Genomic DNA, 26,059 nt, shown 5'->3' with positions numbered 1-26,059 from the left:
TTAATGAAACAAAACTGTATTTAATGAACAACAACATCGTAGGTTACAGGTCTGGACAGTGGGGGGCTCAAAAAAAGGGGGGGGCAGTAAGGGCTGTGGCACTCTGGGGGAGCAATGTCACTACCTCTTAGCACCTCTCCCCTGAAGAGGGATTCATGTGATTCCCCTGTCCAAGAGGGCAGCATGGCAGGAGAACTGCCCCATCTCAAGGTGGGAAACTTGAACTCCAGGTAGTTTATCAGCTTACCCAAAGCCACATAAGGTTCCTGTACTGCTCCTGTACACCATTACCCAGCTCAGAGGCGACATGACTAGACAGGCAAAAGGGGATGAACCCCTCACAGGAAGGGCAAGCATGGTGTTGGAAGAGGCATTAGTGCAGTACACAGTGACAATGAGAGGTGCTGGCTGCAGCCAGGTGGGACTAGGCATCTGTCCTATTTCCCAGGTCTCAATGGCCCAACATCCACTTGGGTCACTGCTTCTCCCCTCTTCTCTCTGGTGTCCAGACCCTCAGGACTGGCTGAGGGAGTTCACAGGGCAGAATGGGAGGGTACAGGGAGGTATACTCCCTGCAGTGCTCAGAGAGAAGTATTCCCTTGGCACCTGCCATGCACAAGGCCAGCACAGGGCTCAGGCAATACAGATGCCCAGGGGCCTGAAGGATCTAAGGGGAGGGGGCAGCACACAGAAAACCATGACATGTGGCCAGCCACAGTGCCAGGAGAGGCATATAGAGAATGGATGTAGTAGGCAGAGAAGACCAGGAGGTGTTATGTGGGCAGGACCTAGGGAAGTGCAGAGAAGTAGGAAGGGCAGGACTGAGGCAAGCATCCATGCTGAGGGGTCCGAGTTTGACCCTGGCCTGGTGGCCATTGTGTCAAGAGGGGAAAACAGGATGACTGTAGAGATTGTGGGAGGCTCAAGGAGGCCACGGAGATGGAAAGAGGAGGGCTGAGAAGCCACAGCAAGTCCAGGCATCTCTGGGCAGGCCTCTGGGAATGGCACTGGCTGTTTGGGAGGTTGATCAAAGAAAGTCCCTCCTGGGGCCACCTCTTCAGGTGGACTTGCAGCAAGGAAAGGCCCACCAAGAGCTTCAGGCTCTGCAGAAACACAAGGACATGTCACATTCCCTCCAGCCCCCACCCCATCGGCCTTTGACCCTCTCTAGGGGAATAGGGGAGCAATGGGTCTCAGCACAAATCCTGCCCTCCGCTTTCCCACTCTACAGTAGCAAATGCAGCCCAGCAAAGTCTCAGAGTGGAGTTACTGCTGGAGAGGAGACCCCCAGGGAAGGAGGGACTTGACCAGAGGCCTGGGGAGATGCTCTTGGGGAGGGAAGTGGGATCCTACCGGGAACAGTGCCAAGGGACCAATCCTTGGGAGAGATCAGGTTCCCTCCAGAGGGGAGTGACACCTTGCAGCACCAGTAGGGGGCACCACAGCCACACACTTGGTGGAAGGTTCCTCTGTCTTTCCATCCCCCTCATCAGGGCCTGAAGCCCCAGTGGCAGCAAGATGTAGACCCCCAACCTATATAGCCTTGGGAAGATTCCTCCACAGAGAGCCATGGCCTTCAATTGGGAAGGAGTGTGCCTTCTATGCAGGCACTGTGCTGGCCTGAGCCCCCTGAACTCTAACCCAGAGGCAGGTGGGATCAGGGGGCCTCTTCCAAGTAGAAGGAGGCTTGGCCAGGCTTGGCCATGGTAATCCAGCTGCAGGCCAATGCTGCTCACCACATAGGGGCGGGTTTCACTCCCTGCTCCTGGAAGAGGTGACCCAGCCTCTACCCCACCACCCCACAGAGGCAGCTCAGTCACCATCAGCGCAGGCCCATCACTGGGTATCAGGGTCTTGGAAGCCCCAGGCCTCCACAGCAGCGATGAGGAAGTTCTCTGAGCAGAGGGGCTGGTTGTTGAAAGTGTCGCAGTGTCCCGTGCGGCCCCGGTTCAGGTCCCCGTCGATGTAGAGCGCCTGGCCACCCCCTCCCCCTACAGGGTGCTCAAGTCAGTAGCAGCCTCTCTGTCCCCACCCACAACCCATCAGCACTGCCCTTGAGGTGTGTCTCTGCCTAGACTGGGCAACCTCAGAAGTCCTTGCCAGAGGCCTCTCTAAAGCCTCTGGCAAGTGGTCCCTTTAGGCCTTGCCTAGCATGTGCAAGGCCCAGCATCACAAAAATAAATGCATAGGTACATAAAACCACAGGCTGACCTTTGAACCTCCACAGTACCCTGGGCCTGGCTGTCCAGGTAGATCCCTGCTTCCTAGTCTATTTATCCCAATCCTCACTCACAATCCTCCATGCCCTCCCCCCAGGGTAGGTGGAGGAAGTGGGTTCCTACCGATGATGAGGCAGTCAGTGCCCCCAGCCATGAACATGGACTCAGTCTTGGAGGGCAGGTTGAAGTGCCGAGCAGCCAGGAATGGTGAGAGTCGGTCAGCTGGGTCTGAACAGCTGGAGTGGGAGGATGTGCAGGGTACGGGCTTGGTAAGCTCTGGGTGCTTGATGACTACCCACTCGTAACGCTGTACCTCTGGCTGCAGCTGAGGGTGAATGGGCATGAGTTACTGGCATGCAGTGCCCCAGTGAGCCCCTTCTGTCCTCCAAAACCAAGGCCCATCTCCATTCCATAGATTGGCTGTGAGCCAGGGGCTGAAGAAATGACAACACACAAGCAGATGAGGTCCCACTTGCTCACAGGCACTTGACAGTGTGATTAAAACCCAGAAGTTGTGCTAGGCAGTAGCACACACCTCTAATCCCAGTGACCTATGAGGCTCACAGGAAGATCACAAGTTTAAGGCCAGCCTCAGCAATTTAATGAGGCCCTAATTAACTTACTGAGACCCTGTCTAAAAATAAAAAATAAAAAAGGGCTGGGGATGTAGCTCAATGTAACTCTGGGCTCAATCCCCAATACTGGGAAAAAGATAAAAATCATGTATAGCTAGGTGCAGTGGCACTTGCTTATAATCTCAGTGACTCAGGAGACTGAGGCAAGAGAGTTGCAAGTTCAAAGCAAGGATCTGCATCTTAGTGAGATTCTGTCTCAAAATATAAAATAGAAAGGGCAGGGATCTGGCTCAGTGTTAGAGCACTTTGGGTTCAATCCCCAGTACCAAAAAAAAAAAAAAAAAAAAGCAGAAGGAAAATATCCTGTAGGGTAACTGCTGTAGTGAAATGAAACATGATCATATGTTGTGTCCGCTGAAAACTAAAAAATAAATATTAAAATTCCCTCTCAAAAAAAAAAAAAAAAAAAGAAACATGATCATGTGAGCTGGGGTACCAGGGCAAGGGCCTGCCAACTCCTGAGCTCCCCCTGGGAGCTTTGGTGAGGTTCAGGGACTGGGAACAACCCTGGCCCAGGGTGACTGCTGGGCCTACACGGGGGGCCCTGGGCTCAGCCCCACTCACCCTAAATACAAAGCACTCTCCAGTTCCGAAGAAGGACAGTTTGCCTCCATACTTGTTTCTCTCACTCCAGTCTGTTGATAGATAAGCTCCACACACCTGAGGAAGAAGGTCAGGCCACCCCAGGAAGGTTCCCTTGTTCAGGCCTACTGAGGTACCAAGTCACAGGCCCCAGCAGGGCATGCAGTGTGTCACAGTCCCCCCACCCACCCACACACACCAAGTGCAAAAGGGATGTGGAGAGGGCTAAGTTTTGAAAAGTGCACCCGTCCACACCACAGGTTGAAGCTGGCCATGGGGTGGATGCCTCTGGGACATTTTCATCTCCCTTAGTGGTCCTCAAGCACAGGATGAGCTCCATGCATAGGACACATCCACATTTGGATTTTGGCATCCCTGGGAGATGCAGCCTCTCCCAGGTTCATCAGAGTCCAGGTCCCAGACTCCCTTGGGTCCTCCTCACCTCCTTCTGTGTGGTCTTGATGAGCAGGAGGGTAGGTTCGTGTCCCTCACACTGGAAATAGAACCTGGGGGCAGAGACCACAGATGCTACTCTGCTGCCCTCCCCACTATCTCCTGCCAGTCTCTGCTGACTCTTAGCCCAGGCTGTCAGGGGTGCTAAGGATCTGGCAATGTCCTCATCAGGTGCTCTTCTCACCTGGCTTTTCTCGGACATTCTGGGCTGTCTACTCCAGTTGGATGGAAGAGAAGCCTCATAGCAGATGGCCCCCTGAGGGCAGAGCCCAGAGCCAGGAGCTACAGGGAAGCAAGAACCAGAGGAACAGGTCCTCACTGTAGGAAAGCTGGGCACATCCTCAGGGGCTGGGCATGTGGGGCGACCCACAGATTCCAGTGTGGTGCACAGTGCTCGGCTGATGTGCTTGGTGGGGGTTGGGCAAAGTAGCTCCAGCTATGCCAAAATGCTTATATGGCTGCAGACAGGGCCTGGGGTGAAAGCTAGGCCAGCTCTGCCCAAATCACCCAGCCAGGTCACTTGTGACACCAGCTAGAGTTTCTGAGGCTACCTGCCATCCGAGACTTGAGGTGCTGAATACTGGCTGAGCATTTTTGGTGGCAGTGTGCCTGGGGAAACCCCCTATCAGAGAAATGCACAGGACCCTAAGCTATGGCCTAGGAGGCAGATCTCCAAAGTGTGGGTAGCCTGGAAATGACAAAAGTTCAGACAAGGGGCTTCTGATTCTTGGAGCCCACAGGAAGAGGTAGGGCCTCACCAGGGGCCCAGGTACAAAGGCTTTTCCAACCACCCCTATGAACTCCTAGAAGTCATGGCAGGACATACCTGGTGCACCAAGTGGGCCTCACCTGCTTAGACTGTACCCATGCTGCAATGAGGAGAAAAGTAGAAGGGGCTGGCAAAGGGCAAACCGCTCAGGGACCCAAGACCAGATATCTCTCATCTCCTTCACGCTGACAATCTCAGAGCGGAAGTTCTCTGCATGGACGGCCAGGTGCACAAATTGCCTGGGGAGAGCAGAAAATGTCAGAGCCTGCAGTGACCTGACTGTATTCCCACCCAGGTCTCAGAGCTACTCTTTGTAACCAAGCCCAGAGGGGACATCTCATCTACTCGACCAGGTGTACTGCCTGATTCTAGGGCCTGGATACAAAGAATGGGGCACAGCTGTTCCCAAAAGCCCCACCTCCCACCTTCTAAAAGGGCAGAGTGCCCAGACTGGGGGTGTCAAAAGCACCTTTTCTCTAAGCAATCAGGACAGAAGGACAAAGTTGCAGGACCAGCCAAGTACCAGCAGATGGCACAACTGAGGAAGACAGACAGACAGATTGTGCCTGAGTGTCAGGCTGAGGAAGTGGAAGCTGGTTCATAAGAACCAGCCAGGCCCTGGGAAATAGCAAGAGTTGGTTCAGAGTTGGCTGCCAAAAAGGTGGAGAAGTCAGGCACTGAGGTGTGCTTTTAGACCTACCTTTTAGAAAGTGAGACACTGAAAAACAGGAGGAAGCAATGGACATGGAGAAGAAAAAAAAAAAATAAAACAGACAAGAAGAGGTTAGTGGTAGATACCAATCTCAGGGTGTGCCTTCCTCTGGCCCAAGAGAAAGAGAACTACATGCCAACAGTCACCCATGGCATAATCCCAGTGTCAGCTGCTGAACACCGTGACCCTTCCCAACCCTGCTCCCCAGAAGCTGCGCTCAGGGCAGGGAGACCACATCAGCAGCTATGAGAACCACCAGCCATGAAGCCCAGAGTTGGAGGGATGGAGCAGGAGCTGCTCTTACATGACCTCTGAGAGGCCAGCCTGGCCCCTATGGACTTTCTGACCCTCTGTTGCTGTCTAGCTTCCATCTCAGCCATTGACTTTAGTCCCTGAGGACAGGCCCTGGCATGTCTTGCTGTGACAGTAACTAGGAAGGCTCTTCCTGCTTTTTAGTGTCTTTCTACCCATATGTATACACATGGACAGACTGAGACTGATAGAATAAGCTCAGGCTCAGACTTCCAGGATGTAATCCACCAGAACCCTCACTCTTGCCTGGGTCCCTTTCAGCCTGCCAGAGGGGGCGCGCGCGCGCGCACACACACACACACACACACACACACACACACACACAGCCTGGGGCTGCTTACCTCTTCTGCTTGACCGTGATACCTTTCTGCTTCAGTGCTTTCTCATTGGCCATCTGCAGGAGTTGGATCTCCTTGCGGGAGAAGAGACGGATGGCAAATGCTTTCTCTAGCAGCTTCTCAGGGGACACCGTCTTAGAAATATCCTTGACAAACATGCGGATGTCCTGCTTTACATTGTCTGACTCAAGAGGCTGACCAGCTCTCACCTTGTGAAAGAACTTGAGGATGGCCAGAGCGACGCGGTATAACACCTTGTAGCCTTCCACCAGGAAGACATCAAAGACACGGGCAAAGTAGTTGAGGGGCAGCTCTCCAAACAGCCAGCGCTGCCAGTCAGAGTAGACCTGCAGGACATCCTCTGACACAGCCACCATCAGCTTGTGGGCCGCCTGGCAGTACTTGTTTACCAGGTCCCCAAATGTCATACAGGATGACTCAAAGGCCAGGAAACTCTGGTCAATTAGCTTCTTGCTGGGGTCATTGCAAGCCAGGATGCGGCAGGCTTTCTCGAAGCATTCAGCCTCATCAATGCTGTAGTGAAGTAGCAGGGCCACTACGGCTGGCAGGGCAGGGCAGAAGGAGATGTCAGGGAACTGGTTGGCAATGCACAGGAGGATTTTGCGCACGGCACCCTCGCCCCGAGCATTCAGGCAATAGATGGGCACCTGGGTGTTGTCCACAAACTCTGGCAGGGGCAGGCTACTGCTGCTGTGCTTGCCCACAATTTTGCCCACAATGTCACTGTACACACTGGCATCAGGTGTGACTGTGCGGCAGGGGATGTCCCGGATCAGACGCTGGTACACCTTTCCCCTCAGGGCGTGGCTCTGAGCCCAATATCCCTGGCGTGCCAGCTGCTTTAGCTCCTGCAGCTCAGTGCAGCTTAGTTCCTTTGGCCCCAGGTCCTGGATTACAGCATCCATTTTGTCTCTGTCCACAAAGCAGTTGTACCCTGGGGAATCCATGGTGTTGGTATGCCAGGGAGAAGGGCCCCAGGCTGCCAGGATGGGCGTAAAGAGTAGCTAGATCCTCAAGTCCCCTCTACAGAGTTTGCTTGCTAACCTGTCTGCCATCCCACACCCTGTAGAATTAAAAAATATTTTTAGTACATATGTTTGAAAAAAATTTGAAAAATTTTTAAAATAACTTTTTTGTCCGCTACACTTTTTGCCTAGCTACTCAGGAAGCTGAAGCAGGAGAATGGCAAATTTGAGGCAAGCCTGGGCAACTTAATAAGACCCTGTCTCAAAACAAGCTGGGAGGGGGGTGGGATATAGCTCAGTTGGTAGAGTGCTTGCCTTGCATGTACAAGGCCCTGGGTTCTATCTCCAGAACATACCAAAACAAACAAACAAACAAACAAAAAAAAAAACTCAATAGACTGGGCTTGTAGCTCAGTGGCAGAATGCTTATCTAGCATGTGCAAGGATCTGGGCTCAATCCCCAATACTGAAAAAAACATTGTTTTTCTGTTTTAATGTTTCTACAAAGTACTAGAAGGGCCTCCATTTAAGATAAATAGCTGTTCTGGATGTGGTGGAACATGCTTATAATCCCAGCAACTCAGGAGGCTGAGGCAGGAGGATTCTAAGTTCAAGACCAGCCTCAGCAACTTAGCAAGGCCCTAAGAAGCTTAGTTAAACCTTATCTCAAACTAAAAAAAAAAAGGGCTTGGGATGTGGCTCAGTGGTTAAGCGTCCCTGGGTTCATTCCTAGTACCAAAAAAAAAAAAAAAAAGAAAGAAAGAAAGAAAAAGAGAGATAAAGGACTCTTCTGAGAAATCATTATGAACTTTGGACTATATCTTATTTTCACAGAGCTCAGGTGTTACTGGAATGGGCTACACAGGTTTAGAGTAATGAGAAGCTAGGGACAGGGTCCCTCGAAAGGGGTTTAGAGACCAACTGTGCTAAAAACAGTTGGACCTCTCCTCAGGAGGTCCACTCAGGCTCTCAAACACCCCGTCCTGAGGCCTGGGATCTTCCAAAAAGGAGCCAAGGGCCAGGAGGAGTCTGTGAGCAACTCCTTCTTTCAGCCCTTGGAGGCAAAGGCTGTGCACTGAGGACCTGCGCCTGCTCCGCCTTACCTGGCCTGGGTTGGAATTCTGAAGCCAGCTCTTAACTTTGACATTGTCAGCTTGGAAGGTACATTCTGCAGGCAACTCCAGAAAGAATCACTGGGGATGGGGGGTGTGCTGAGTAATAAATGGAAGGTGACCCAGCTTCAAAATCAGACTTCTGGGGACAAAGGATGGAGTCTCAGAAGCTTCAGTGCCATCTCTCCATGATGCTGCTGCTGTTCTTCATACACACATAACAAACAGGGGAGCTGAGCCTCAACAGGAGGTTCTAAATAGCCACCTACAACAGCCAGTCTTCTGCTTCAGGTCCCACACTCACCAAACCTCTGCCAAAGCTACTCTCCTGGACACAAAGGCATAATATCTGCCTACATAAAATCAGACTAACCTGTCTGCCTGGGACAGCACAAGTGTCTGAAGATGTCAAAGGGATAAGCTTCAGTGAGATTTGGCAAATGACTACATCACTCCAGGTTCTCTTGCATCTAGAAGATTCATCTAAAAACAGGAAAAGCAAATACTATTTTATTAAAACACCGAATGAAAATTAAGAACTATGATGCAAAACCAAATGGGCAATACTGTTTTGAGAAAGTGCCTGGGTGAGGCTTTCATTTTTGTGTGTGGTAAACACACACAAAAAATGCCATTTTAACCACTGGTGAGTGTACAGTTCAGTGGTATTAACTACCTTCACACAGCTGCACAACCAGTGTCACATTCAACTCCAGAAACTCCCCTGATTAAACACAGACTCCCTCCCCCATGCCCTGACATCCCCCATTCTACTTTCTGTCTCCAAGAATTCAGTTGCTCTAGGTGCCTCACAGGAATGAATCATCCAATATTTATACTTTTACGACTAGCTTGTTTTACTTAGCTAGATGTCCTCAAGGTTCATCTCTGTTTTAGTACATACCAGAATAAAGGCTCAATAATATTTTGTCATATGGACAGACCACTTTGTTTACTCATTCATCTGTGAATAGACACTTACCTTTTGGCTATCGTGAATACTACTACCATGGACTTGGGTGTACAAATATCTGCTGAGTCCCTGCCTTTAGTCTTTAAGGTCTATACCCATTGATATGTTTTTAGAGGGGCTTCCCCATAGAAAAAATTAATTAAAACAAGTTTTCTGACAAAACATTAAAATATAAAAGTGATTTTTAATATGTCCCATTGGAAAACCATGCTCACAGTAAGATTAGGCTTGTGTCACAACCTGTACCCTCTTCTTAATAAGGACACCCCTTAAAAGTAGTTGTGGAGTTCACTCTGTCTTGGGAGTAGCAGCAGCAAGGGTCCCTTCTTCCTCTGCTCAGAAGGCTATGCCCCAGGCCACCTGCACACCCACAGCCACAGTCAGGACACACTCCACAATCTCCCATGTCTGAGTTATCTGTGTACTCTAGAGCCTAAGCTCACAAACACTGGAATAACCCCAGGCCTATCCTGTCTGGGTGAAAAGAACCAGGTCCTTCTGACAGCAATAAACATGTTAATAAAGAGAGGAGCACAACAGCGCCTTCAATTGCCTGGCCCCAGACCTAGGTTGAATATTAAACTGAAAACTCCAGAAGTAATCTCTATACTTGGCAGAGAGTTCTTTTAGCAAGTTGCAGATGCAGAGTGGTGAGCTGCAGCAAGAAGTCCAGGATCACACTGGATCAGAGGGACACAGAGGCAATGAGGCCCCACTCCATGTCCCTTCCTTCTTCCCACATCTCAAAAGGAAAGCATGATGCTTCTAGGCCCCAGCAACCAGGTTCCCAATGACCTCCTCAAGGCAGCAATTTTTTTTTTAGTTGTTGATAGACCTTTATTTTATTTACTTATATGTGGTGCTGAGAATCAAACCCATTGCCTCACATATGCCAGGCAAGTATGCTACCGCTGAGCCACAACCCAAGCCCCCTCAAGGCAACTATTAAAGACAAGTATTTTCCTTTGGTTTCAAACAAAATGAAACATTTTATTAGGTAAGTGATATATGAAAGCAGAATCACAATCACAAAAGTTATGTAAGACCAGATTATAGAATTCTGTTTAAATTACCTCTCTAGTTCTATCCTCCTTCTATGGAAAGAGAACAACCAACCCTTTGGTATACAGCTTTCAAAACTAACTTCCTTCCTTCCTTTCTTTTTTGCACTGGGGATTAAACGCAGGAGTATTTCACCACTGAGCTACATCTTCAGCCTTTTTTTTAAAAAGACAGGGGGCTGGGGTTGTAGTTCAGTGGCAGAGTATTTTCCTCACACATGTGAGGCACTGGGCTCGATTCTCAGCACCACATTAAAAAATTTAAAAAAAAATAAAGTTATTGTGTTCACCTACAACTAAAAATATTTTTTAAAAAATTTTTTTTGAGACAGGCTTTTGCTAAGTTGCCCAGGCTGGCATTGATCCTTGGGGCTGGGGACATAGCTCAGTTGGTACAGTGCTTGCCTCACATGCACAAGGTTCTGGATTCAATCCTTAGCAACATACACACACACACACACACACACACACACACACACACACACACCAAAAAAAAAAAAAAAGAAAAGAAAAGAAAGAAAGAAAAAGAAAGAAAGAAAAGAAAAAAGAAAAGGAACAAACTTGTGATTCTCTCACCTCAGCCTTCCAAGTAGCTAGGATTACAGGTATAAGCCACCATATCCACCTTGGCAAAACCTTTTTCTTACATTCACATGCATACAATTAAAACTGGGTTAGCCAGGTACAGTGGCACAAGGCTGTAATCCCAGCAACTCACAAGGCTGAGGCAGGAGGATCACAGGTTCTAGGTCAGCTTCAACAACTTAGCAAGATACTGTCTCAAAATAAAAAAATAAAAATGGCTGGAGATGGAGTTCAGTGGTCAAGTGCTCCTGGACTCAATCACCAGCATCACAAAAACAAAAACATACACACACAAAAACCAGAGTAAAAATTCCCGTGGCCCCCCCTCCCCCCTCCCCCCAGTACTGAGGATTGAACCCAGGATCTTTTTCTCCCTTCAGCCTCCTGAGTAGCAAGGATTACAGGTGTGTGCCATCTTACCTGGTTTTCTAAAACTGGTCACTGGGACAGGGAAATAAGGGGAGGTAGGAAACTCATCAACAACATAAAATGAGCCTGGCTTGCACACCCACACTTTGTGGAGCTTTTTTGTTTGCTTGTTTGTTTAGTGGTGCTGGAATTGAACTCAGGGACTTACACATGCTAATCATATGCTCTACCACTGAACTACACCCCCCAGCCCAATAAGGTGAATCTTTTTTTTTTTTTCTTTTAAAAGGGATAGTGTTGTAGAATACCAGACTTTTTTTTTTTTTAGAGAGAGAGAGAGAGAGAGAGAATTTTAATATTTATTTTTTAGTTTTCCGCAGACACAACATCTTTGCTTTGTATGTGGTGCTGAGGATCGAACCCAGGCCGCACGCATACCAGGCAAGCGCTCTACCGCTTGAGCCACATCCCCAGACCCTTTTTTTTTTTTTTTTTTTTTTTTTAAGAGAGAGTGATAGAGGAGAGAGAGAGAGAATTTTTTTTTAAATATTTATTTTTTAGTTCTCGGCGAACACAACATCTTTGTTGGTATGTGGTGGTGAGGGTTGAACCCGGGCCGCATGCATGCCAGGCAAGCGTGCTACCACTTGAGCCACATCCCCATCCCAACAAGGTGAATCTTTATAGCTACAGTGACTCTTTCCTTGTTGGTCCACCAGCTGGACTGCTGCTGTTACACAACATTACATGCTTATTTCCCTAGCTCCTGACAAAGGTGCCATACCCAGCATTCACCCTGGTGGCCAGGGAGAGAGAAGGGAAGCAGAAGCTAAAGAATGGGCCATCTGTGCAGGTAAACAGGTCTGGTTGCAAAGTTCACCTCTGACATTTATTTGCTTAAGCCCTGCATCTTCCTTATATTGCAGTGGCCTAATCTGTAAAATAGAGCTAATAAATAACATTGACCCCACAAAAGTTTTTGTTTCTAGGCAGAACCTGTGGGTTGAGTTTTGTCTCTGGGCTCACTAAGGTACAGGTGATGTTGGAGTGACACAGCAAAAACAATGCATCCTCCTATGCCCCCATGCTTGGGCAGCCCAGGATAGACAGCCAGGCTGTTGGACACACAGTAGTGCAGGGCTCTGCATAGGCACCACCGGCTATTATATGATTTTCTTGGCCACCATAGGGCAGAGAGTAGTTTCTCACCTGAAACACCCCTCCTCAAATTCACAGCAGGGGTCTCCCAGGGCTGGGTCTCCAGGTAGCAGCTCCGGCCAGCCCCAGCTGTCTGCAGCTTCCTGAGCTTGGAATGGTAGAAGCACTGTCTTTTGTCCTTAGCTTTGGGCCTCACTGGCAGTTCCAGGAAAGTAAGAAAAGTTCCACTTGACACCCTGTGAGACTGGGAGCTAGAGTTGTGTCAGTTTCTGACTGTGGGGGCTCCCCAAAGAGTATCTGCGTGGCAATGGCAACTTTACAGAGGGTCTGCAGTTTGGATACCTCCTGAGAAATGACATATGAGCCACAGAGATAAGAAGGAGGCAGCCAGGAAAAAAGCCATGGAAAGGGTTCTGGGGATAGCTAAAAAGGCTTCTGTCAAGGCCCGAAGGCAGGAAAGAGCTCCAGGGAGAGAACAATGCAGCTGGCAGGGCAGCCAAGAGCAGGGAGACTGTGCTCAGGGACTGGGCATGCAGAGGAGGAGTCTGGGTTTTACTCTAAGCCCAATGGGAAGCAGAGAAGGGTATGATCCATCTGATGTTTTTGTTGTGAGGATTAACTAGGACTGTTTATAAAAAGCACTCTGCCAGCGTGGCACACCAGGGCCGCTCTGATGTTTCCAGGGCTTTCCCACTGTGACTGCTCCTCAGGGTCCAGGCCTGGCACTCAGCAGATGCTCAGGAATGTCCAGGAGTGATGCCCCAGTGGGTCAATGCTGGGCTCAATCCTGTAGAGGGTGCAGCATGGGAGTCAGGTGGGCAGCTCTCCCACAGGCCAGGAACAGATCCCAAGCTTGAGTCTGATGATGGTTCCCCCCAGGTACCTCTTTCAATTGCTACTCTTTCCTTTCCTGCCATGCACTTCCTCTTTCCCCACCCTGTAAGCCTCCTCAGTGACACTCATGGCCTTTTCCTCATCAACATGGTGCCTATTTGATAGTTCAGGATACCTGAAGATGGGAAGCATGTGTGTGTGTGTGTGTGTGTGTGTGTGTGTGTGTGTTTTACTGGGGAATAAAACCAAGGGCCTTGCACATGCAAGGAAAGCACTTTGCCACTGAGCTAAATCCTCAGCCCTTCAAGTGTTTCTTAAAAAGGAAAAAAAAAAGGTAGGTGGAAACAAAGTGCTTTTTATTTCCACAAAATGTTATATTGCTACATCAGGTGATTTTTCCAGGTGATGCTCCCAACCAGTGATCCCACTGTGTCCTTTGGGTCTGCCAAGGGTGAGGCCAAAAGCTTAAGGGCCCCTTAAATATCTCCAGGCTCACAGCCACATGGCTAGGCTTCTCTAGAGAGGAGCATTCCTATGAGATACTTCTGCCACGAACCCCCCACAGCAGCTTCAAATAATCCCCAGATCTTTCCTCCACAACAAACCCCCTACAGTATGCCCACAGAAAAGGAAGGCAGCCTAGGCTGGATGGGGATGGGCAGAGCCCAGGCTCCACAGACATCTGTTGGTTCCACTCTATCAGATGCAAGGTGCTCAAGTAGATTTCTGGTCAAAAGTTAGGGCAGGAAGGAGGAAAAATGGATGCGGGAGAAAGGACAAGCCTTATTACCAACAGTGGTGCGGAAGATTCCCAGGACCAAGGCTGGTGCTTCTGTGCGAGTAGACTACCCCCCATCTCTGGAAGCTGCAGAACAAATTTCACCGATGCTGGCCATACAGTCACTTGGCTTCATGGTCCACCACTAACTGTGAGTTCAGCTGGGTGGTTCAGGTATTTGCTCTAATTCACAGATGAGGAAAGTGGGATTCAGACAAGTACTGGAAGATCCTCTTGCACAGGAAGGATGACCCTAGTCTGCTGAACCCTCTAGGGTCCAGGAGCCCTCCCCACAGTTGCCAATTCCCTCTGAGGTACAGGTCACCTTATATGATCAGTGTTCTCCCAGTGTTCTCCTTGGCAAATTCAAGATCCATTTCTCAATACCATAAAGCTGTCCCAAAACACTGCTTCAGAACCCAGGGAGTCATGAGAACTCTGCATTTCTCGCCTCTTATGTAGAGATCATGACTTTCCCAGACAGTTAGATTTGAAAACAAACTCTCATGTGACAAAAAGAGAACCACAGAGTTAGCCTTGGTGACTACATCTTAATACTCATCAACACTGGGAGCTAAACCTCCTTTCCTGGCTCTCTCTCCCAGTTCTGGTCACTGGACAGAGGGGTCAGCAACAATCATGGCTCTCTTTGCCCCAAACTTATTCATTCCACAAACATTAAGTGAGCTACCTCTTTCATGATGGGCCCTGGGGGGAAGTGAAGGTGCTCTAGAGGACACACACAATCACAACTGATGCAGGAAATGCTGGAAGTGGCCAGGCAGGGTACTGGGGAACATCTAGAATGGATGCTGACTAGCACTTGAGCTATAGAAGAGTGATAGTACCCAAGTTCATAAAGATGGAGGGTGATTCTGGAATGGGTTGCATGGAGCACCAAGGGACAGCACTGTAGGAGAAGTGGGAGAGGCAAGGGCAAGCTGAAGGCCTGGGTGGGTGGTACTGAGTGGCTGAAGGTGGGAGAGGAAGGAGGCAGTATCCTCACACAAGGGGCACAAAGAAAGGAGAAGTAGAACATGACACCTCAGAAAAATTCAGAAATACCCTCCTGGAGGCTGTGGAGAAGTGGGATTGAAGAAAGGTGGACAGAATCCAGCTAAGACATAGGGGGCTGACATACCTGAGCAGGCATATATATGGTGGGCCCTAGAGTCTGGATAGGAGTGGATTCAGGTAGACAGAACAGCCTGATGGTGGGGGCAGAAACCAAGTCACTCAAGGGCTCTAGGATAAGGGGCAAGCAGTAAACACAGAACTCCAGCCCAGGGAAACTCTACTTTGTCGTATTAAGTACCAGCATTTTTTTGTTTTAACAATAATAGGGATTGAGCCTAGGGGTGCTCTGCCACTAAGCTACATCTCCAGCCCCCCAGGCCCTGGTATAGGAAAATCAAATCAGGATCTTAAGCATGTTAGACAAGTCCTCTACCACTGAGCTACATCCTAGCTCCTATTTTATTTTTTTAATTTTGAGACAGGGTCTTGCAAAGTTGCTCAAGCTGACCCTCAACTTGTGATCCTCTTGCCTCAGCCTCCTGAGTAGTTGGGATGTATCACTGGGGCCTGGCTAAGTACCAGTTTCAATGAGACATTTTTTAAGCAAACACCAGAGCTGCTCAGTTGACCTCACAGCATTGGATCTCCTAGGGGACGTGCAGCTCACTGCAGTGGTCCTACACACACCCAGACGCTGAACCAGACAGGCACTCAGCTCACTAGAACTCCAGTTTGAGGAGTTAGCACCCTAGGCCTGGGTCCCTACCCAACACTTTGACCACAGGAACAAGCTGACCAGGACCCAGCATCAGGCCCTGCTGAATCTTAGTCACTGTGTCACCGGGCACGGAGGGGTATTAGTTGCGACTCTGTTCAGTGCTTCCTCTATAGCCTGAGCAATCCCCACGAGCATTCTGGGGAAGAAGAGGAACGACAGGATGAGAACAGGAGAGGAAGTGAGGTTGGGAGTCTAGCCTAAGCATGTGGGGAATCTGTATGCCCAGAAGATGCCATGGGAACAACAGAAATTAGGGGCACCCTTGCCAGTGGAGACTCCACATAAGAAATGCGCGCTCCTCTCAGGCAGGTTCCCCTAATGGAATTCAAAGCATGTACATGTTCCACACAGCCCCTCAACCTTGTTGAACATTGTTGGCAAGGAAAAAAAAAAAAAGAGCCCATGGAGGGTAGTCTCTGGACAGCTAAGGAGATGCAAGGAACCCACCAGTGCCTCACATCCTGTCTGGTACCGATCACACCTCCTAGGCCAGAGAACCACAGAGCTGACAAGCCTCATTCCAGCCCTGGGGTGTGCCCTATGGAGATGAGGAAGACACACCTTTAAGTGTTTGCTGTCTGAAAAGGAGATGCTCAGGCTGCCAGGGATGCCCCCAGCAGTGGGCCAGGTGAGAAATGGTGGAGGAGGGCATGTTTGATGGCTGAAAGGAGATGTACCAGGCAGGTGGGAAAGCTTGGAAGGGTGTCTGGGGAGGCAGCAGGTGGGAAAGAAGGTGATGGTGGGGAATATCCCATCCACCCTGAGGCAGGGAAGAAGAAGAGGGCTGGAGGAACATATTGGATTGCCAGAAGGGGCCATGGCAGGGGTATAGGTGTGAAAGCAGACCTGCAGCAGGACACAGAACAAATGGCAGGCAAGAGGAAGAGGGCAGAGGTGGCTGCTAACACTCAAGGGCAGGTAGGGAGTGGCCCCCTTTTCCCCCCTGGAGATTGAACCCAGGGCTTCTCATTTGCCTTGAGCTACATCTCCAGCCCAGGAGTATCCCTCTTGATGCAGGGATGAACCCAGTCCCATTTCATCACAAGGTCCCCTTCCTCCCACCCACCCAGGAGAGACCAGGGATAAACCTCCAGAAGCACAGACCACCTCAAGACACTGTCAGTAATCCTAGACAGAGCCTCAGGGTAGGGTGGACACTAGTCCTTCCCCCAGGCCTCATCTCTGGGACAGGACAGGACAGGGCAGAGCAGAGTGGGCCTAGAAATGGGACACTGGCTTAATCCATCCACCCTACCACACCCATTCTTTCCAGACCTTCCCTCTTTTTTTTTTTTTATACCAGAGATTAAACCCAGGGATACTTTACCACTGACCTATATCTCCAACCTTTATAATATTTATTTTTTAAAATATTTTTTTAGTTGTAGATGGACACAATATTTTTATGTATTTATTTTTATGTGGTTCTGAGGATCAAACCCAGTGCCTCACATGTGCAAGGCAGGCATTCTACCACTGAGCTGCAGCCCCAGCCTTTAATTTTTTTAAATAACTACATATTTTTTTAGTTGTTGATAGACCTTTGTTTTATTTATTTATATGTGATGCTGAGAATCGAACCCATGCTTCACACATGCCAGGCAAGTGCGCAACTGCTAAGCTCCAGCCCCAGCCCTAATTTTTAATTTTTGAGATAGGATCTCATATAGTTGCCAAGGCTGGCCTTGAATTTATGATCCTCCTGTCTCAGTTTCCAAGTCACTAGGATTATAGCCATCACCAGAACCTTCTCTTGAGTGCCTATTAGGTCTCTGGCACTGTGCTATGAACAGCAGATACAGAAACAAGACACCTGGTTGGACAGGCAGAAAACAGATTTGTAGACCCACTGACACAGAGAGGTAACAAGGGATGATTAGGCCACATCTAGGGAGCTGGTGAGGGTTCTGGAAATCCTTCTTAGAAGATAGATAATGTGGCACTGGATATTCCAGGTATAGGACCAGCATTCACAATGGCAGTGAAGACTTACTGTGTCCAGGTGACCACAGCAACTAACTTCCCTTGGGGTGTCTCTAAAAGAGTGTGAGTAAACCACTGAGGCCCTTATCCCACTGGAGCCCCAGACTCATCCTGCTGGGGGTAGGGCACCATTAGGGCACTGGGACAAGGAGGCACAGTCAAACTTGTGTTGCAGAAAGATTGATTGGCGACAGCCTGGAGGGTGGATACAGAGGTAGCAGCCTTCAGAATCACTCAACTAAGGGGTGGTGTCTGGGGCAGGTTGATCAATAGGGTCTGCTGCATGTGGGTGGGGAGAGGCCCCACCACAGGTACATTTAGCAAACAGTTGCCTGGAGAGTCCCCAACCCACCGACTGCCCAGTGAGAACCTAGTCTACACATGGGCAGGTAGTGACACTAACCAGACTGAAGACAGCTCCTGGTCTTCCCCAAACTTCCTTGCCTCGCTGCTCCACTTTTTGGGCCCCCCTTCACTCCCACCATCCTTTTTGCTCTGAAACCTGTCTAGGGCAAATTCTACACCATGCCACATTATCATTCTCTCCCTTTCCCCTTCACATCTCTTATCTCTTCATTCACACCCAGGAAACACTTGACCCAGAGGTTGAATATTCATAAATACTCTCTCAATAGGGCACCACCCTCCTCTCACCCTTGAGCTCTAACCCTTATCCCCCAGCCCCCTTCCTTTACTCCCTATAGCTCAGTCTAGACATCACACCAAGCCCCAGCTTCCCCCCATCCTGTCCTCCTGCTTCAGCTGCCTGAGGTGAGGAAGCCAAGCTAACACACACACTTCTCCATACCTACACAGGAGCCACAGAGTGGGGAAAAAAAAAAAATTCAAGCTTCCTGCTGTGTGTCCAGTCTTTGGGGCTTCTTGGCAGGCCCTTCCTAGCTCACCTCTGGCACCCTCTCCTGTTCCCAGGTGCTGCTCACAACTTTATCCTACTACTCTTCCTTGAGAAAGTGAGGCTGCCAAGCAGAAGTTCCCTTTCTCTCTGGCCCTGTCTTTTAAATGCATGGGTCCAAGCCTAGGCCCTTCCTCAGTCCAATCTTACTTCCTGGGGACCCTGACTCCCTGTACTCTCAACATTCCCTCTCTGTTTAGGCAGGCCTGAGACTGTACTCCAGCTCTGTCTCTCTTTTCTCCTTCCTTCAGAGTAGAACTGCTGGCAACAGCAGGCTGCATTCCCACCCCTCCTGTCTTGAGGACTCCATACTTGGTTGCCAGGTCTAATGGACACTTTGGTTCCTTATCTTGCTTGCTTCCATATCCTGGGCTCTCTTCACCTTTCAGGCTTCTGTCTCCCTCAATGTCATTTCTGCAGAAGTACAGCTTCTTCTCAGCCTAGAAGCCCCATGTGAGCTCCAGTCCTATACCTGAAGCTGCTTCCCAGGCATCTGCTAAACATTTCCTGACCTTCCTGCTCCACATGCCTTCAACACAACTCAGCTCTGACTCCCAGCATTTCTGCCCAGCCTGGGACTTGACTAGTCCCAACCCTTCAATGGAGATCTTTCCTGTCCCTGGCCCTTTATGTCCTGGCCCCTTCCTGCTTCTCCATGGCAGTTACAGAAGCCATAGCCACAAAGCACCAACCACAGTACCATGCTACACTCAAAAAGAATATTCCTGAGTGGAGGAAAGACAGGACACATCTGCCCCTCTTCTCCTTTCCCTGCTGACTCTGGTCATGTCCCTTCAGTGACTTCTCTGACAGGGTTAAGATCTCCTTGTCCAAATCTGTTTCAATCCTTATCCACACCTCCTTGCCCAAATCTTTTTCCATTCTCAGCACACTGAGGTGTTACAGTAACTTGCTTATACATCCTGTTCTACTATACTGTGACTTCTGTATTCAGTGTCACACTATACCCAGTGTGCCCTGGAAAGGGGGAAACCAGAGAAGAAAAAAGAGAAGCAAGAAAAATCTGCAAATTATTTAGTCCTAGGATGAAATTTAAATTTCAAAGGCTGAATAACAACAGGGAGCCTTAGTCAACTTGTCCTAGGCAGTGACCTCCCTGGAAGGCCTCTTCACGTGACAGGAAGGCAAGGTGTGCACAGCTTCTACCCTGCAGCAGAGCACAGGAATTTCTCCTATGTTAATGGGGAATGGCACCCCAGAGTGACTACCAAGTAGCTGATTACAGGGAACTTGATAGTGGGCCCTTTGCTGGTGGCACACAATGGCAGGCACGTGCCAGGTACAACAAGGATATAATCAAGAGGTGTTAGTCACAGCATACTGGGCCAGCTGGCCTGCCTGCTGGCTAGAAGTTCAAATGCAAGTCTTAGGCTACATGTGGGATCCTGAATAGGTGATCCTGAATAGGTGATCCTATAGATCCTGTGTCCCTTTCCTGGGCAGAACACATTTCTCTGGTCTAATCTGGCCTACCCATAGGAAGGGAGGGGCTGTGCTGGGGCTGGAACAAGACTCAGCTAATTCAGCATCTTTATCTTCTGAGCTCTAAGGGTCTGCCAAAAAATCAGTCATGGAAAAATACTCCCCCATCAGGACACATGGAAAAGAACTCATTCAAAAGTTAGTAGCACATAATTTTGACAGGTCTGAGTTCCCAGCAAGGTGCCCGAGTAAGGTATGCCTTGAAGGCCAGGAGCCTTGAAGGCCAGGAGCCCTAAAGGCCAGGAGCTCAGGTTCTCCACAAACACCTTCAGACCTAATAAGACAGCAAGACAGCTAGCCAAGATGGAACTGTGTGAACTTAATCATTTTAATAGGCATTCAAGATACACTTCCTGCATGCCAGGGTCCCAAGTGCTGGAGGACAAAGAGGTGGTACCGGTTCTAGCTCTCAGGGAGCCCAACACAGGGTATCCAGGTCCCTATCCATAAGGAAAGAAGGCTCAGGGAAGGTATCCTGGAGCCAACACCTGCATTATCTGGGTTTTGACAGGTAAGGAGGACTTAGCTCCAGGAAGTGACACAGACAGCATGGGCAAAGGACAGAGCCACAAAAGACAGATCTAATTCAGAGTCGGGAGCTGTTCAGGAGGAAGGCACAAGTCTGTGGGCATCTTTTGTGGCTTAGGTGAAAAGACAGTTCTATAATCGAGTTTACAGGCTTCAAGAAGCCAAAGGGTCTGAATTTACTGGGCTGCCAATTAAGGACAGTTCCCTTTCATGCTGGAAGCAAGGTGGGGACAGCCTAAAAAGACAGGTAAAGATACCAGGGCAGGAGTTAATGTCCACATCTTGATCCTTCTAAAGGCTACAGGTTTCCAAGATACAAAGACTATAAGGATACCTTCCAGGAAAGAAACACAGAGGGTGATTAGGAGAAAAGAGCAAAATTATTTAAGAAAAGGCCTAAGGGACAGAAGTGAACTTTTGGTGGGACTGAGATAATGAACAACCCTTAGAAGAGTGGACAGGCTTTTACTGTTAATAGAATCACCCATCAGTAAACAATTTCTGAGAGTGTGTAGCACCCCATTAAAACTGTGTAACAATCAGGAAGACACAGTTTCAGATTATGGGAAACAGTCCAAGTGGTGTGCTGTATATTCTCAGTCACCTCTGAAAAAGTACACCAGGGTGGCTGCAGAAGGGAGGTTACCACTGCTTACACATGATCCGTGAACAAAAGCTCTAAGACTGAGCAGCCACACGCCCCAACATGAGGAACAAAGATAACTGCTCACAAACTCATAAGACATATGGCCATCCCAATGGGGCCCACATGCCAGAGGCGGGCAGATAGGGACTCATTTTGCAATATCAGCTTTTCCCTACCCTTCTCATATGGCCCTACCATGTGAGACAGAGTGGGGAAGGGACACCACATGCTTGGCCTCTGTACCCTTGGTCATTTTTTTCCAAAGTCCTATCTGATACTAAGGCTGCTATATCACACAGAAACCAGGGTCCTGGAGGGAAAGCAGCACAACCTGGAGAATTCTGCAATAATGGATTTCCAGGTCTAAGAAGATCCCCGCCCCCTGAGTTCTAACTATAGAATGTTCTGACAAGAACCCTCAGTCTAGAGCCAAATGGGGTCTCTTGAGATGAGTGCTCCCCAAACTGGAGGTTCCCCAAAAGGCAAACAAACACTTGAGATAGAAAGACCCTTGGAAAGACAACAGAAATGTGTGTTTGTACCTTTAGTATCTGACATCCTATCTTACACTCTAACAAGCAAAACTGGCTCTCTGACAGAAACAAAAAGCCCACTACCCTACCCCCATCTGCCAACAAAGCAATTGGTTACAAAGCAGCCTTATGTTCCTAAGAACATAAGATTGGCAGTTCATAGGGACAGCCTTTTTTTCTCACTGAGAAGACCCAACTCACTCCCCAACTTTAACACCACACAGGAATGCCCCCTAAATGCTCTGCAGCCTCATGGCTCCAGACCAGTAGATACCTACCTGCTGCCTGGATGATGATTTTCCAAACTCAAAGTCCTGAGCTTTTCCCAGGCCTGCTCCACTCTGTGTGCATCATGGCACTGAACAGCCTGTCATCCAGTCCTGGAGCGTCCCCAGCATCCTCTTTTCTCCCTGGCTCTTCCTATTCCAGCAGCTACTTGTCTCTTAGTTTTGCCCTCCTTTCCATTCTTTTTTTTTTCAGTTATCGATTGACCTTTATTTTCTTTATTTATTTATATACTGTGCTCAGAATAGAACCCAGTGCCTCACACATACTAGACATGCACTGTATCACTTAACTTCAACCCCAGCCCCTCCTTTCCATTTTTTGTCTCAGGGTGTGCCTCAAAGATACCTTACCAACCTGTCTTTGTTACCACTGGCTAAGGTTGGGTAAGTCCTTAGAAAACATAAATCTCATCAGGTCACTCACAAGCTATGCTCCTCTGATGGCTTCCACTGCTCTCAGGGTAAAATTAAAATTCTTGAGCCTGGCACTCAAGGCCTTTCCCAGTATGCTACCAGCCCAGCTCCCTTCCATTTTTCCATCTTCCCGCACATACTCCCGAGCTACTCATTACCCTTCTCCCAATAGCTGAGGGTAGAAACCATTCCCCTTTCACTTTCTATGTACTATCCTATTGCCCCTCTGGCTGGTAGGTTCTTTCATTACATGTTCTAACCATCCTTCAAAATGAAGTTCATGGCCTTCTCTGAGCTCCTATCCCCCACCACAGTCCAGCTGGATGTTGGTCCCTTGGGCCCACAGAAAGATCTACCCACCCCTGTGGGAGTGTCTACCTTTATTTGCCTGTCTCCTTACTACACAGTGAGCTCAAGGGCAGAGACCAAACCTCACTCAACAATGTTACAGCATACACAGCACAGTGCCTCATCACATGAAGTATAAATTAAATAAACCCATGTTAAAGGAGAGAGAAACTGCTAGCAAATTCAAGGTGGTTCTCAGTAGAAAGCCTGAGGTTTTGTTTCTTTGATATTATCTCCATTTGGAAAGTGACACTGCAAACAGCCACTGAAATTGCTGCTTCAAGTGGGAAAGGGCTTTTTTCTTCCATTTACAGAGTTGCCATAACAGAAAAGGTATGCTCAAACAGGTAAAACATTGAACAGAGCAAATGTTAAGTGCTTTTTTTTTTTTTTCTTTTTACCAACTACACCATTGTCTTATGTAAGTTAAACCAAAAACCACCCAAAGGCAAACACTTAAAGATGTCTTCTGCAATTGGCAGAAGGAGGTTTAGGAGCAACATTGTGTGCCCAAGGTCACTCAGAGCTGCTAGACAGTTCTGGCAGGTGTGGTTAGAAAGAGTTAGCCAGGCCCACCAGCCAGCGAATTAGCAGACCCAGGGGGGTGAATATCATTGTTATGAAAACCCTGCTTAGATCACTTCAACATCCCAGAAGGTCACCCTTAATACAGCTGAAAGCTACTGCACTAGCTTACATCTATCACTCTGACAATGCTCTGATTCTTTTCAACAACCACTTAGAACCTCAAGCCAGCCCACCCATGTCAGGCAATGGGGGAACAAAGATGAAGGTGATGTAGCTCCAGCCCTGTTCACAGGGAGAGACAGGATTCTAAACAGAGCATTCACTACCCATTAAGCACTTCCCACAGAGGCTTAATCTGAGTGCTGAGGAGATTAGATGAAGATCAACCTCAGAATAAAGGGAAGCACATGTGGGGGTCAGACCACTGTCTATCAACAATAACTGTAAATTCTTTGAAATTCGTTGCTTGTTTCCTCATCTGGGTTTGGTTTCAACCTTAAAATGAAAGAATCTGCTCACTTCAGCCAGGCACGGTGGAACAGGCCAGTGATTGCATTGACTACGAGGTTGAGGCAGGAAGACAATTTAGCAACACTCTAAAATAAAAATAAGAGCTGGGGATAAAGCTCTGTCATAGAGTGCACCTGGATTCAACCCTTAGTACCACAAAAAAAGAAAAAAAAATCTGTTCACTTCAAAGTAATTAAGTAAACATTTACAGGGCCTCTTAAATGCTTCAGAAGTAAAGTAAATATGGACGAAATGCATTGCCAAAATGGCAATGCATGCCAAATTATGGGGTGGTTCTGCAAGCTGCTTGGGAGGCACCTGCTGACTCTGAAGCAAACACACAGTGAAAAGAGGAAAATCACCTTCTAGGGTTTCCATCATCTTGGAAAAGCAGGCCGACTTTCCTGCCCAGGAATAACTGACGAGTAAAGACAGCATCCCGGGGTCACTAATAGCCAATCTATACCTACACAAGACGTTTAGACAATCTTTGGCCTTTAAAGTCAGCACAGGGAGGCCCAAAGCGCAATTGTTTCCACACTGCTCTGGTCACCAAAGAAAACCTGTGGCCAGGCCACCAGCACCCTCTTCACAGGAGATCCTAAAAGGCGTAGCCCATTCCCCGCGGTGCCAGCGCTGCCCTCCAGCTGTGCTGCCGCAGAAAGCAGGGGGTCAAGCTCCTAGCTTCCACTTCCCAGGGGCATGTATGGAGGACTGCTGCCCCCATTCCCCCGGCACAGCAGCCACGGCCAGGGGTACCCAAGACTCCGAGGTTGGGAAAATACCCAGGCGCCAAGTGGACAGGTGTGTCGTCCTGAGCAAGTGAAGGGCGCGGAGGAGCTGCAGCTCTCGGAGAGCGGTAGGTATCGGGGAACCTGCTGCAATTCCACGAACCCAGAAGAGGATTTCCTACCCGGCAGAGACGGAAAGTGCCGCGAGGCAGCATGACACTCAGCTCTTTCCGACGACACCTCGCCCGGGGCCGGGCCGGCGGGTGGGGGACCCGGCCTGCCCCAGGGGTCCGGCTTCTGGGCCCGCGTAGCAACTGCAGCTGCAGCGCCAGGCTCCTCAGCAACCCCGAGGCGCGCGCTGCCGAGGCCCGGGTCACCACCCCCGGAGCGGTGACAGCGTAGCCCACTGGGCTCCGCACCGCCACGCCCCCGCCACCGCCGCGCACCCACCTCCGCTCGGCTTTCCTCAGCTCTCTGCGCGACGGCGACGGCCCTTCTGCGCACGCGCGCACGCGGCCCCGCCCCCGCCGAGCACACGCCGCCTGCCGCCCACCCCAGCGCCCCGCGTTCCGGCCCCGCTGGCTCTGGGCATGCGCGCAGGCGCCCGACCGCCGCCGCATGCGCCGGTCAGGCAGCGGTTCCCACAGCGCGGAGGCCCCGGCGAGCCCTAGGTGGCGGGGGCTGCCGTGCCGCGTCGACAGCCGTGGGGCAGGCACCCTGATCTCGTGCCGCTGCCCGCCGGTGCTGCTGCCGTCCGGCCCAGTCACGCGTGGTTGGGGCTGCGCTCTGCGACATCAGATACCTGAGAGAGTTAAGGACGCTGGGGGGTTGGGGGGCGGGACCCGAGCCGAGGAGTCCTGAGGTCTAGGCTCAGAGACGCGGCAGAGAGGACAGCGTGACAGACTCGGGGTCACAGCAGTCCAAGAAAGAGGCAGGACAAAGGAGAGACGCGACTGGGGAAAGAGATACGGGCCCACGGCCCGCCAGGACCCACGCGAGAACACAGACCCGCGGAGGTGAACAGAGGCAGCCTTCCGGCGCGGGCGGAACTCAGCGTCCTCGGCGGGGGACTTGCTGTGCAGGCAGCGGAATTGGGTCACCAACACCATAGCGGTCCAGGACGTCTAGGGTGGCCACGGTGCCTTTGGGGAGGTCGCAGCGCTCTCTGGCGGATCTTGGGATCTAGGGGTTGAATCGCAGTGGCCCTAGGGATGATGTCAGACCCTGAGGGTTCTTAAGCTACGTGAGGGGGTTTGCAGCCTTATGGGGATATCGGACATCGCTCTGCCCCTCGGGGAGGGCAGAGTGAGGGTGGACACACCAAGGAGCATCCAAATCTCCGGGGGAGGGCGAGGTGTCACTGCAGCTTCCGCATCCCTCTGCCGCACAAGCGTGAGGCATCGGGGGAGGCGAAGGACGGGGACCAGACCCAGCAGGCGACGCGAGCAAAGACTCGTCCGAAGG

General features: G+C 49.9%; 1 protein-coding gene across 15 annotated transcripts; it reads right to left on the bottom strand.

The window, feature by feature from the left end:
• On the bottom strand, positions 1-25,633 carry Tbc1d24 (TBC1 domain family member 24). Of its 15 annotated transcripts, none has more exons than XM_078024471.1 (11): positions 13,889-18,316; positions 12,316-13,051; positions 8,492-8,601; positions 6,024-7,104; positions 5,359-5,376; positions 5,128-5,196; positions 4,739-4,897; positions 3,879-3,942; positions 3,419-3,514; positions 2,343-2,544; positions 1-1,103 (listed from the first exon to the last, which is right to left on the bottom strand). In XM_078024471.1, the coding sequence occupies exons 4-11, from the start codon at positions 6,986-6,988 to the stop codon at positions 634-636; spliced, it is 2,043 nt and encodes a 680-aa protein (XP_077880597.1). In that variant the 5' UTR covers positions 6,989-7,104; positions 8,492-8,601; positions 12,316-13,051; positions 13,889-18,316; the 3' UTR covers positions 1-633. The 15 variants fall into 15 exon arrangements, with proteins under 15 accessions (XP_077880597.1, XP_077880599.1, XP_077880600.1 ...); XM_078024473.1 differs by having other exon boundaries at positions 12,316-12,515; XM_078024481.1 differs by lacking the exons at positions 12,316-13,051; positions 13,889-18,316 and adding exons at positions 1,821-1,991; positions 25,046-25,141 and having other exon boundaries at positions 962-1,103.
• Between the last annotated feature and the right edge of the window lie 426 nt (positions 25,634-26,059).

The sequence above is a fragment of the Ictidomys tridecemlineatus genome, chromosome 10 (genome assembly GCF_052094955.1).
Source record: "Ictidomys tridecemlineatus isolate mIctTri1 chromosome 10, mIctTri1.hap1, whole genome shotgun sequence".
Lineage (NCBI taxonomy): Eukaryota > Metazoa > Chordata > Mammalia > Rodentia > Sciuridae > Ictidomys > Ictidomys tridecemlineatus.
Note: the sequence above shows the minus strand (reverse complement) of the source record. Positions and strands in the feature narration are given on the sequence as shown.